Source organism: Lotus japonicus, chromosome 4 (genome assembly GCF_012489685.1).
Source record: "Lotus japonicus ecotype B-129 chromosome 4, LjGifu_v1.2".
NCBI lineage: Eukaryota > Viridiplantae > Streptophyta > Magnoliopsida > Fabales > Fabaceae > Lotus > Lotus japonicus.
In genome coordinates this window covers 18,650,287-18,664,607 of record NC_080044.1, presented here as the reverse complement: position 1 = coordinate 18,664,607, position 14,321 = coordinate 18,650,287, and the positions used below count along the sequence as shown (strand labels likewise).

The window sequence follows — 14,321 nt, the reverse complement described above, 5'->3', positions numbered from 1 at the left end:
ATGGTGTTACTATTCTCAACATAAAATGCAAAGGGACAAAAGTGAATTCAGGAAACATTGTCTTAAGGTACCTTACGTGAATTTAACTTTGTCAGGGTCAAATATAAAAAAGAATTTTAAATTAAAAAATGGAAAAAACCGAAAAAAACCCACCATAGGGGTAATATCCCATCGGTGCATATTTACACTACTTTTTGGTTGTGTACGCTAGGCGGACCCAGCTATTAGACATCTATGCATAATTCATCCATAAAAAATCTGGTTTAGTCCGACTGCACACATTATGAACCAACTGCATATCTTACAAAGTGATTGCCTCCTCACAACTGTCTTCATGGACCAAGGGCACAAGTCTTACCTAGCCCCATCATCCATGTTTCACCAAAGTCAGCTACCTTCTAATCAAGGATAAAAAATGGCGCTCGAAACCTTTGCTATAGTACGTAAGCGCATCCCCACCCGTTTAATTAAAGATGTGTTACATGTTAGAAGATTCAATGGCTCCTCTCACGAGTTTTACCTAGTACCATCACGATGCTACAAACCGCGATGCCTCAAAACCCCACCTTATAAAAGGCGGGTCTCATAAAAAATTAAGCTACACGCTCTTTGTTCCATATCCCTTTACCGACCACTCTCATGTTCTGACTTGGGTGTTGGAGTTTCATCACAAGTAATCCCACTAACATGGCCCAACAATAGAGAAACCTAAATTCACCTAGAAAAGCACCAGACCCTTGGAATCCCGTTGTTTTCCCCCTTTAATCACCACTCTTTTGTGTGATTTGACAGGACTCGTCCAATCAATTTTCACCCACTAAAAAGATTTTGTAGTTGGCTCATAGGTTTAGTGTTCAACTTATGTGAAAATGGAAAATGTGTGTGAGTTGATAAAAGTGAGACATAAGATAAGACCATATACAATGGTTAAACAAAAATGTTTTGTTTAACCCTTTCCTACCCCACTTTTTCTCTTCCCAACACTCCACATCATCTTCTCTCTCCAATTCAACAAACTTTCAACAATTACACACTCCAATGGTTTTACTTAACTCTCAACACCCTACCCCACCACTCACCACTCACCCTACCCCACCACTTTTTTATTTCACATTTTTATTTAATTTTATATTTTTGTTTTTATAATTTGATTTGGATCTTCATAGTTGTTGTGATTTTGGTTGTAAAATGGGTTGTTTGAAGAATTATGGGTGTTGAAATGGTGATTGTTGGGATCCATTTCAATACAAATGCTAATAGATAGATAAATAAGATGGTGAGAGAGATAATAAGAGAGTGAAAAAACTTGGTTTTTTTTCGGTGTCCAAATCAAACGAACCAAGTCTCTATTTATAGAGAAAAAAAAATCATGAATTTTGGTATAATTTTTTTTTTCAGAAAATATTTTTTTTGATGAAATAATTGAGTTCAAAAGATAAGGAAAAACGAAATCCAGACTAACCAACCAGAGGCTGCCACGTGGCAGGGGCAGAAAAAACCGTCTTCTCTCTCCTGCAGACAAGGCGCGTCATGCGCCTTGTCTGCGCGTGTTGCACACGCGCCTGCGGTGGCCACTGGCCTCGCGCCACGTGGCACACCGCAGGCTCTTTAAACATGTTGAACATTTTCAACAATTTGACACTCTCTCTCCACTTTCAACCAATTTCAACAAACCATTAAACTTCTTCAACAACTTTCAACAACATCAAGCACCTCATTCAACCATCCATTGTGGATGGTCTAAGACTGAAATAAAGGATAGGAGATAGCTGATGCGAGGGAATAGTTTGTTTGAATAGAATTGAGCTTACTCCTATTGGTATGCATGTTGTATTGAAGCCACTATGACAGGTAGGGAATTCATTTTCACGTTGGGATTTTTGAGGAATAATTTCAGGTGTATAGAGGCGAAGGAAAGGGAATTTTGTGATTTTTATGTCATAGGAACACATATATGCGATTGTTTATAGGGATGATTGTCTATTAGGTGGTTCTTTTCAAATGTGCTCGCGACATTTGGATGGAATAGGGCACCAAGCTTATATTTTTTGGTGGTCCTAAGTAGCTAGTAAATAATTTATAAAGTGTTGATGTGTTTTGTGGTAGGTAGTACACGTCGCGATTTAAAACCACCGGTTATTGCTTTTAGCATCTTCTACCAAAGGTTGGATAAAAATGCCACAAATGATGAGATTAGGATGTTTGAGAAGGTGCACAACGATTGAGATAAGTGTCAGTGAAACATTTAGTGACCGTTATAAACTGACACCGTAAAAAAAAACAATTAAAAATAAATTTTAGTTAGTGTAATTAACTAAAAAAATTTAAACATGGTGGAAAAAAGGCTTGTTTGGCAACCACATAAAGTATACGCAAAAAAATTGTAAGCGGATTAAATTTTATAATTTAGATCAAACCATGTAAAAAATTACAACAAATATCTTCCTTAGATAGACAGCCAAACCCAAGTTTTGCTTTCATCTGAATTCAATTATTTATTGGTGATTTCAAAAAAAAAAAAAAAAGATCAACCATGTAATTTTTTCTAGGGGCATATGGATAGGATGGGGGAGGTCCAGAGCCAATTCGTGAGTGCAATTTATCTTTACGATGTACTAAAAAAACCATGTAATTTTTCTTTATACCGATTAAATCATGCAAATTATTTTTGACGTTGAATCATGCAATTTAAGTATTTAACTCATTAAAAACAACATGTTAAATGGGTTGGCATAAAGTGCATAGTAATAGTTTTCAAAAAAAAAAGTGCATAGTAATAGAAAAAACATAATTAGACCCGGTCGATAACAAGACCCAAAATGGGGACCAAAATAAGTGATGCCCATACATTAGGATTTAGGAGGTTACCTACTTGTGGTTTTGTTCGACTTTTTAGAATTCAAGAAAGTTAGAAATTGAATTTGAAAAATAGATGAAATTCCGAAATTCATAAAAGTCCACCCTATTTTCCGGAACTCATAAATAATGTGTGTTAGTTAGTTCTAGAAGACGGGTAGTTAAAAAAAAAGGTTCTAGTAGACTGGTGGTAGCTCTTGCCTTAGTGGTACTCGTAGGAGGATTTTGAACCGCAGAAAGTTTGGTAGCAGTGTGAATCACATTTATAGCGGCTTTGCTGGGGAGATATAAACGTGAAAACATAAATGTCTGCTATTTAGAAGCAATATTTTTCACAAAACAAACTATTTACACAAACTCCTATTCAAAGTGTATATATATATGTAAAGGAGACTTGAGTTTTGTTGCACTCCTTTACATTAAATGCATTAAATATATTAACATAAAAACTTAAATACCTTGGTATTAAAATATATTAAGTAATAACAAATTATCTTTGTAATAAATATATTAAATAAAAAACTGAAAAAAAATTGTTTTGTCAAAAGCTATTCAACTCTCTACATTAAATATTCACAAAAATATTTATATTAAATAATAATATTTTTAATTTTAAAAAATTAACTTGAGTTGATAAATATTGAGAAGTAAAATTAATTAATTATAAATAATATTTACTAATGAATAACTTAGGTTTAAAATTAATCAATATTTTTATTAAATAATTATTGATAGTTACGATTATCATAGAATATTTTTTCTATTTAAATACATAAATGATGATAAATAAATTAAATAGATTAAAATCTAAGTCAATTAAATTAAGTGATATATAAGTTCAAAAAAAAATTAAGTGATATATATAAAATATGTTATTTATCTCATGTTAATGATAAAAAATTAATAGAATAATTTAATTAAATTTATTTGTCAAAATAGCTTAATTTTAAAAATTTGGCTGATAATAGTTATAATTTTGATTTAAAATATGGTTTTAATAATATTTAATATGAGTTTATAACCTCCGATGAGGTTTATCATTGTTCCACTCACTTAAAATAGATTAAAAATGTAGTATACAATAAAGTATTTAATAAACTTCCTAAATGCAATTATATTTATATAGCTACAATATTTCTTCATTAATAAAAACTAACAATTATTCTTAACCAACTTCAACTTTTGCACTTAATTTATTATCACTATAATCTTGGTACACGAGTTTAACAATTTTTTAACTAAGCCCTTATAATTTATTTGTGTTAACCATATGTATCCTTTACTGAGTGAACCATATTCTACTCAAGTATAGTAAAAGTTAAAGGTCTATTATAAAGTGGAGTCCTTAAAGACCGAATCTCAATACTCATTATGCAATAAATAATATAATTTTTATATGTGTCACTAAGAAAATGTTTCGACATTAAACTTTCATTAGAACACTTTCCATAAAGTTTCAACTGAAAATACAACCTTCATGGCCAAAACATGAAAGCAAGAGATAAATACCACTTTATAAAAGTCTTTTTACTTTCATAAAAGATTTTATACAAACACATACTAAATTATTCAGCTCTAATTATATATTTTCATTGTTTTACTTAATATTAAGAGTGCATTACTATTAAAACATGTGGTCACCAAATGAATTGAAAATAATTTTTACTATTAAAGAAACATAAAATATGTGCTTTAATATACTAAAAAAATTGTTGTACAGTAGATTTTTTTGTTGAACTTCATTAATGTAATCACACTATATATGTTTATCATATTCTTAATTATCTATTATTCAATAACTTTTCATATGAGTTTCAAAAAATAACTTTTCATATGACATATATTATTTCTACAAATAATAAACACATAATAACTTAAAAACAAACTCGTGCAACGCGCGGGTTTAATTTCTAGTAAATTAGTATAGCACAACAGATAAATAGTTGAGTTTTTTGAGCATATAGGTCATAAATTCGGAAGATTAATCTCATGAGTCATGACTACCGGTTGTGGAATACTTAAAAAAACAATTTTTTTTCCAAAAAACAGAAGAGTTTTACTCATAATTAAAGAGATAGTGAAGGGACTATCTCAATAAGGAAAGTACATCCCTCCCAAAGTGCAATACAAATTACAAACCACCAAATCACACCCCATAAGAGAAATGGAAAGTTTAGAGTGGTCTAACTAGTCTACAATTAGAACAACACATTACCAATACAAAGTTTAACTTATACAACACATACTCTTTTTATATGACCAATTTTAAGATATGAAGCTGTGGTCTCTATGTCACAAAATAGATCTTATTTGAATTAAAATAAAAATACAACCTTTTTATTTTCGAAACATACAACCTAACTCCTTTATCTTATGTGCGTGACACAAAATGATAGGGAAGTCGGTGTATGCATCAAGATTATGTTTTCAATTTATTCTTCAACTAGGATTTTTGTTTTGTTTTTTTTTAATGAAAGAAAAGGAAGTAATTAATTTCAATATATATATATATATATATATATATATATATATTGAAAGGAAGTAATTATTAGAATTTGTTTGTTTTCCAATTAACTTCCATTTCTCTTTTCACATTTTTTTCAAAAAATAAGAGATTCAACTAGGATTTTTGTGAAATTCAAAAAAAAAAACTAGGATTTTTGTTTTATTTTTTTAATGAAAGAAAAGGAAGTAATTAATTTCAATAAATATATATATATATATATATATATATATATATATATATATATTGAAAGGAAGTAATTATTAGAATTTGTTTGTTTTCCAATTAACTTCCATTTCTCTTTTCACATTTTTTTCAAAAAATAAGAGATTATTTTTCCTTTTTCTGAACAAAAAAGTTTTGTTTTCTGTTTTCATATAGAATTGAAAAATAAACAAGTTTCTCTTTTCACATTTTTTAAAAAATTAGAGGTTATTTTTCCTTTTTCTAAAAAAAAGTTTTGTTTTCTTGTTTTCATATAGAATTATTGAAAAACAAAAAAGTTCAGTGTTGTATGAGAAAAATGGCACAATGTGTAGCAAAAATATTTGGGTAAATTTCTTTTAGATTTAATTTTTTACTTCTTCGGAAAATAAATAGATCCAACACACACTACACCGCAAAAGAATCATGCAACACTAGTGTCTCGAGCTCCATGGGAGGGGCCTCAACAAGATGTACTCGGAGAAGGGGAAGAAGAAGCAAATCTTGCAAACCAATCAGCGGGAGCGTTACATTCACGGGGAACTTGCTTGAACGACACCATCCAATTCTTCGCACGATAGCAATTAATTTCAGCAATCACCCTGAAATACTTGTCGCTATCTTCATCTTCCTTGACCGTCAAGAGAGACGCAAAATCAACCTCGCAAATCACCTTCCTAAAGTTATTGTTCCACACCAATTCTAACCATGCTTCACAACCATTAATTGCCCCCCCGCAAGTAGCGGATTTCCCCCTCTTTCAAACACATGAAAACCACCAATACAGTGGCCCTCTGCGTCACACATTAGATCCTCGCCTCCCATGCAATCGTTATTCTCTTAGAAACTCCCATCAATATTCAATTTAATCATACCAATGAGAGGGATATGCCAAGAACAACTCATCATCTCAGCGCTGTCCAAAAACTCTGTCTTACCCAGAAATCGAATCCATTCATCATATATATATATATATATATATATATATATATATTGAATAGAAAATAAATTTATAATAATTTTTTAAATAGAAAATAAAAATAATTTTAAAAATAGAATTAAAATATAGACATATTATATTATATCCTATATTGTTGGCCACTTGTCGTTCCAAAATGTAAGCTGAGAAAACATTCTTGCAACTTGCAAATAAGGTTCAACATAACTTCTAGAAAAGGAAAAATAAATGCAAAGGTCATTTAAATGAAATGAATCGACTAATAACTTGTTTGAATTAACTCATTTTAATTTGTTCAAGATCAACTTTTTCATTCTGAAACTTCTCAATATAATCAGTTGACTTTAGAAATTAGAATGAATAGCTAGTAGGAAACTTTGTAGCTAACATGCTACAATTATATTTCCAAATAATACTTAAGTAAAAAAATCGAATTTAATTTTATTTAAATGATAAAAATAAATGCAAAGTATATTAAAAATGTAGGAAATCTCATACTCAAATTGACATAAAATTAGTTTTTGTTTTTATCAGAAATACATATACTCAAGTTTTTGTAAGGTAGAACAACCAGTCCTCGTGGCTGTGTTATATAACACCACCTCGCCTTCCATTCTCTTACCTGTCCCTCAACCTCAACACTATTAATTCCATCACTCCCCACCATTCTCAAACCCAAAAAAACAGAGCACACACAAACAAACTCTGAAACTCTAACTAACCATCCAACAATGGCATCATTCAAACCCAAAACTCTCACCACACTGGCTCAACAAAACACCCTTGAGTCCAGCTTCGTCCGTGACGAAGACGAGCGCCCAAAGGTCGCTTACAACAATTTCAGCAATGAGATCCCGGTCATTTCCCTTGCCGGAATCGACGAGGTCGATGGCCGGAGATCGGAGATTTGCAACAAGATTGTGGAGGCTTGTGAGAATTGGGGTATTTTTCAGGTTGTTGATCATGGCGTCGACACTGAATTGGTTTCCCACATGACCACTCTTGCTAAAGAGTTCTTTGCTCTTCCACCGGAGGAGAAGCTTCGGTTTGACATGACCGGTGGCAAAAAGGGTGGTTTCATCGTCTCCAGCCACCTCCAAGTAACAATCACACACTCTTCACATTTCTAGCTAACAATTATTTTGAGCAGTTATCTAAATATCTAAATCACTCAAAGCTTCATGCAAGTAAAAATCACTCTAAACTTAGTTTAGATGACACAACTTAATATATGAATGATTTTGTATTAAAATGATTTAAAACAAATAATTAGAATGCCCAAATTACATGCTCTGTTTCAATGTTGATTTGAATTGAGGATGATTTTTTGCTATTACAGGGAGAATCAGTGCAGGATTGGAGAGAGATAGTGACATACTTTTCATATCCAATCAGGAATAGGGACTACTCACGGTGGCCGGACACCCCAGCAGGGTGGAAGGCGGTGACGGAGGAGTACAGCGAGAAGCTGATGGGTTTAGCATGCAAGCTGTTGGAGGTGTTGTCTGAGGCAATGGGGTTAGAGAAAGAGGCTCTAACAAAGGCGTGTGTGGATATGGACCAGAAGGTTGTGGTGAATTATTACCCAAAATGTCCTCAACCTGACCTCACTCTTGGGCTGAAGCGACACACTGATCCTGGCACCATTACTCTGCTGCTTCAGGATCAAGTGGGTGGGCTTCAAGCTACTAGGGATAATGGGAAGACATGGATCACTGTGCAGCCTGTTGAAGGAGCTTTTGTTGTCAATCTTGGTGACCATGGTCATGTGAGTACATGTTGCATTTCTTCTTTCTTTTTCAACTTTCTTTCAAGTTTCAAGACTTCATAATCACAAACTTCCATGATAAACAATTTTGATGTTGAATAAAATACTTAATGATTTTGTTTTAAGTGATTTTTTGAAAAGTATAAATTAATTTATATTTTGGTATAAATATCAAAATTACTTTTCACTTAAAATACATTAAAAATAATTGATTCTTTCCAAACCTACAATTTAGGTGGATATATTTATATTTAGTAATTTTGTTAAACAATCCCATATGTATTGTACGTTTTATATGGGATGTGCCTATGCTCTTTTGGCCTGTGCCTTGTAGTAACAATAATGTTACTTACACACCTCTCATTTGAGGTGGAAGATATGGAATAAAGAGATAGATAGGAAGAAAAGAAAAAGTAAGAGAGAGAAAGTATAAGATGTGATAGATGATAAGATGAGAGAGATAGAAACAAAAAGATGTGAAAATGAAGTGTTTAAAAAATGAGGTGTGTATATATCATTACTCTTGTAGTAATGGTAGTTAGGTTTTACATATCAAACCGTTAAAATTACTCGACTCTTTAAAGCAACTTGATTGGATTCGGAGAACCACAAACTACAACAACCACAATCACAACCACACACAAGTTGATGGAGGCCAAGCCATTAAGGCGTGTGCTTCAAAAATATTCCCTGTACTATTTACCATACATAACAGTAACAAACTTATATACATATCATTATTTTCTCCCTTATATCTTTCTTCTAGTTATATTATAGTATATATCACGTTTATTATTTTTCTCTCTTATTTTAACTAAACACCCAAATTTTCTTTATATCTCATTTTTTATATTTATCACATTCATCACTTATTTCTCCCTTTTTTTTTCCCTCTACCTATCAATTCAATATTTTATTTATAAGTTAGAGAATTGTATTAAAAGGAGGCACAAGGGGTGCACCAACCCTTAATACAATAGAAAGAAGTAAAAAATAGGAAAAAGAAAAATGAAAGCAATATTTGTGGATATTAACAAATCATTTTTCTAAAAAATTGTATAATTCTTATATAGGATAAGACTTCATTTTGTAGGTTATAATGAGATTTTTTCTAAACATTATAATGAGATATTTAATAAGGTAGATATTTTTTTTTGAAATTAAGGTAGATATTTAATACTTTATTAAATTAGACAATCCCATTTATTTTACGTTTTATATGGGTTGTGCTCATGCTTATTTTTGGCTTGTACTAAGTACTAACGGAAGTTAGGTTTTACATATCAGGTTATTAAAGCAATTGATGTACTCTCAAACCCCTTATCTCTCCACTATGGTTCAAAAACTTACGGACCAAACAAAAAAAATGTTGAACTCGTGGCTTCCCTTGCAGCCAGAAAAATTTGTCTTTTTAATTTTAATTTATACTGAAACTCTAACATGATTCAATTAAAAATCTATGCACTAATGATTCTCAGTTGTTACAAGAATCATTTTGGCACATATATTAACTATTAAGAGTACATTCAGATTTTAAAAAAAATATTTCAACTCTCTAAAATGTGAGATAATTTTCATAAATTTTAAAGAAAAACATAATTAGTTTATTTTTGTTTAGTTGCACTATTTAAAATCATTAAAAATCAAGTCGAATTTGACTCAGAAGCCAAAACATCTGCACGAACATAAGATGACTCTAACAATATTTTCTTTAAAAGAATCATGGTTAAATTAAGAATTTAGGCAAAACTATTCAATTGTTAAATAAAAAGGACTCATACATTTTTTTTTTCTTCATAGTTTGTTTAATTAATTTATGAGGGTGTGGGACATGAATGCATGCAGTATCTGAGCAATGGAAGGTTCAAGAACGCTGATCACCAAGCAGTGGTGAACTCAAACTCAAGCCGTTTATCAATCGCCACATTCCAGAACCCGGCACCAGATGCAACTGTATACCCTTTGAAGGTTCGAGAGGGAGAGAAGTCAGTAATGGAAGAACCAATCACATTTGCTGAAATGTACAGGAGGAAGATGAGCAAGGACATTGAGCTTGCTCGGATGAAGAAGCTGGCTAAGGAGAAGAAACTGCAGGATTTGGAGAAGGCCAAACTCGAACCCAAGCCCATGAATGAGATCTTTGCTTAAGCCAAACTCGACCCCTACTATTGGTGTTATTTTTTCATTTGTGTAGGGTCAATAGTTAATCTTTATAAAAGCTTTTATGTTTGTGGCTTTGCATTGAATGATGTTAAGCTTTGTCCTCGTGGATTGGCGTTGTTCATTTATTTGCCTATGTACTAGATCCTACGAGGTCTTTGAAGTAACCTATATTTAAATGAAAATAAAGACCCCATTTCCTTATTGGCTCCAATGTCTATATATACTTTATTTTTCCTAGATAAGTAGTAGATACACTTTTTAGTATAATTTTTTTTTACACAAATATTGACATTAAGTTGTTTTCTGACACATCATAAAATATTACATTAATTTAATTTAAATAAATTAAAATACGATTATAGAATGGTTGGATGTTAGTGTAATTTTTTTATACTGACGATACATATTTATTGAATTTTTTTATAAGATATGAAATGAAAAAATTGATACAACAAAAGAAAACGGTTCTTAAATATAAAAAAGAGTCACAGCTATAATAGCTCAAGTGGTACGTATGAGCTGATAGACATACGAGTTGAGGAGAGGGGAGTTGAGGAGTGGGAGGTTCACTGATTAACTCTGGATGGTTGTAATTTATTATCTTTCTGATGTACAAAATGAAAATTTAAAAATAATATGTTGACATAGACAATTAAGTCAATTAAATAGGATATGAGATGTTCATGTTGAAACAAAAAATGTTGGATGAATTTTTTTTTGAGGGAAAATAAATTATTTAGGAGGGGACATGTGGCATAAGTCTTCTAGAAGAAAACCTTCTTTTCATATATATATATATATAGAATATATAGATATAGATATTATTTTATAGGCAAATGTTAGTAAATTATTATGTACTAAAAGCAATTTAAATCATTGCAACCCTGACCATTTATCTACAATTATTCTTAGCTCAATCATGTGAGCTATCCATCCCGAGTCTTTTTTTACAAAAACTAAGAAATTAATTATAAAAAATACCAAAACAAAATATTTTAAAAATAGTGATATAAATTACTTCATTATTAGTATTCCTTGAATCTCAACCGTTTATTGTACCTACTTAAATATCCCCACAATTTGACCGTCAGAACTCAGACAAACGTGGCCTTCCGTGATCTCCATCTCTTCATGAAACTCAACCGTTCGTTTAACCTACCACATCCACAATCATTTGTAAAGCTTTTTCTTTTGGTGTCACAATCATTTCATTTGTAAAGTTTGCACGAATGAGAAGCAGCACAGAAAAAAGCAACTATTTGGATATGTTTAGTAGGAGAGGAAAAGTAAGAGAAAAAAAAAAAGAAAAAAAGAGAATAAACAATGAGATAATGTTTAGATTGTTTGGCTGAAGAGAAAGTGAAAAGAAAAGAGAGAGAAAAATAAAGAAGTATTGACATATAATTACTATTTTATTTTACCCTTAAATATACTTTTTGCAATTAATTTATATTTCAATTTTTAAGCATATGATAGTTATTATAATTATAATTTAAATTATAAGAAATAAAATGATAATTATAATATTTAATTATAGTATACCTCATTTGTCAAATTATTATTATCGTTAAAATGAAAAGAGAATAAAATTAAATAAATCAATTAAAAATATTTCACATATACAACAACGTAGTACGGGTATAATTGACTTTTTGGCCCAAGTTAAAGCTCTTTCGTATTTTTTTTCAGGGCTGATGAGAAAAGATTTTTGGATGAGTCCCATTGGCCATTACATAAACCATTTCAAAAAAAAAAACTTTTCTTATATAAATGCACGATAAAATACATTGATTTTTCTGTACTCTCTCTACTTGATGAATTCTTTCTCTTTTTTTTTTATGCTACCAAACGAAGCCTTTGTGTGCTGGGAAAAAAATCTAAAAAATTCATATTGTATTGATAGTGATAAATAAATAAATTCTAATATACGTCTCTCTCAATTAAAGATATCGCCGCCACATCTTCACCTAAGTGAGTCCCAATTCGCCTTTGGGAGACTTCAAGGAAGCTTTTTCAACGTAAGGTGATGATGACAGGTTGTTGAACACTAAAAGGAATAATATGAGGATTTGAACTTTGAATCTTCTGGGTTTGAAAGGTTTTTGGTGAAGGTTCAAACCCACAATCTCCTCTACTCTCTTCTCCCACACATCTAGGGATTGCATGCCTGATTCTGTGGGATGAGAGTGATTGTAGGTTTCAGATACCGCACCGCAATTCCAATTATTTTATTTTGATTCTGGTTGTGAGGTTTTGGGTGAGAGCGTTTATTTGTTATAGTCATAGTTTCCAAAAAAAATGATGTTTTGGGGTGAGGTTGAGAGTGAGTGTTTATTAGTTCTGGCTGCAGGGGTGATGCTATAGTTGTGGTAACCTCTAGTTCGAGGTTGACCAGGTTGAAATGAAAGTTTGGTGGCTCTCACGAAGAGGTAAACGATGATTCTGCAACATTCATTACAATTGCGTGGTAATAACAAGGGGTCGATGAAGGATTTTGGTTGGGACTTTGAGGTTTTGGTTATGGGAAATAGTTTCTCGCTGGGTGGATGATGGTTGGGTTTAAGGTTCGGGGAAGGGGAAAAGGTAGAGTTATGGGGAGAAGGAGAAGGGTAGGGGAGAAGGCGGTGGTGTAGTTAGAAGAGCTTCTGCCTTGATGGCTGATAGTAGATAGTCTTTGGAATTTGTTTTCAAAAAGAAAAAGTTGCAAGGACTAAAAACATACCACATCTAATGCTGACATGAACTTCCGTTTGATTTAGATGAAAAAGTTAACGTCAAGGACAAAAAATAAAATGGGTGATATTCAAAAGATGAAAAATGAAAAACTAATTTTAAAAGACTAAAGGCTTAATTGCACATTTGCTCCCCCATCTTTCACCGTTGTGCGAAGTCTCTCCCTCATGTTTAAAATGTGCAGATTCCCTCCCTCATGTTTCAAATTGTGCTGCCGTTAGCTTTCCATCCAATTGTTAACGACGGTTGCTATTTTCACCTCCTCCTTTTACTAACCATACCCCTCAATCAGAAATAATAAAACAATAAAAAAATAGTAAAACATATAAAAAAAACAAAAAAAAAGCACCATGAAATAGGGAGAGGAAGACATCGATCTGAACCAGAAGTCCAGAACCTTCTCCAAAATTGCTACCTTCTCCTTCCCTTCCACCAGCGCCACTCACCACCACAACCACCCTTCCATCTCGATTTTCTCCTCCTTCTTCATCCTCAATTCGAACCCAAAAATTTCCCCCAAATTAGGGTTCAATCGGAAGATGAAGGAAGACATAACCCACATTAAGATAGAGCAATTGAAGGAGGAATGTGTAAAAGAGGGAGCAACCCACTTCTCTGTTGTGCCTTGTTTCTGCGTCGCACACCCATGGGGGACCAACAAAGGGGTTTTGCTCATCACCCTGCTTCTTCTGCCAAGCTCTCCGTTGCGTCACAGTGCGAGATAATGGGATGGGTTTCACGCACTGTCTGAGGTGAGGGAGGATGGGTGTACGTCACGCACTATCTGAGGAGAAATCAACCATCAAACTCGCGTCTTTCACCTTATCTTTCTCGATCTCTTCTTTCTTCCTCCCACTCTTGCCTGTTCTGGGTTTGTTTATGGTTAGGGGTGGTGGGTCAGTGGGTATAGCCGTAGCAATCAGGAGTCTGTGGCCATAGAGAAGTCCTAAGCCCGAAAAGCAGAATCGCCATGCTTCTTAGAATTTAGTGTTTCTTGTATTTGATTTGTCCACATTTGGAATGACAGCTCATTTGCTACATCTTCCTCATCCTTTTACGGTTATACCCCACCTTTTTCAAAATTTCATGTATTGCAGTTAGATCTCTTCTTGAATAAGCTTCACCAAAAGGTGTTA

At 32.5% G+C, this 14,321-nt stretch overlaps 1 protein-coding gene across 1 annotated transcript; it reads left to right on the top strand.

Moving 5' to 3' along the window:
• The first annotated feature begins 7,135 nt into the window (after nt 1–7,135).
• LOC130711196 (naringenin,2-oxoglutarate 3-dioxygenase) lies at nt 7,136–10,653 on the top strand. The gene is made up of 3 exons (XM_057560706.1): nt 7,136–7,621; nt 7,861–8,289; nt 10,135–10,653. Exons 1-3 carry the CDS (start codon nt 7,253–7,255, stop codon nt 10,435–10,437), a joined length of 1,101 nt encoding a protein of 366 aa, XP_057416689.1. The 5' UTR covers nt 7,136–7,252; the 3' UTR covers nt 10,438–10,653.
• Nucleotides 10,654–14,321: the final 3,668 nt, after the last annotated feature.

Coding starts and splice junctions, on each gene's coding strand:
- LOC130711196 (XM_057560706.1), top strand. CDS start 7,253: ATGGCATCATTCAAACCCAAAACTCTCACCACACTGGCTCAACAAAAC. Junction 7,622..7,860: donor TCGTCTCCAGCCACCTCCAA/GTAACAATCACA, acceptor TTGCTATTACAG/GGAGAATCAGTGCAGGATTG. Junction 8,290..10,134: donor ATCTTGGTGACCATGGTCAT/GTGAGTACATGT, acceptor GAATGCATGCAG/TATCTGAGCAATGGAAGGTT.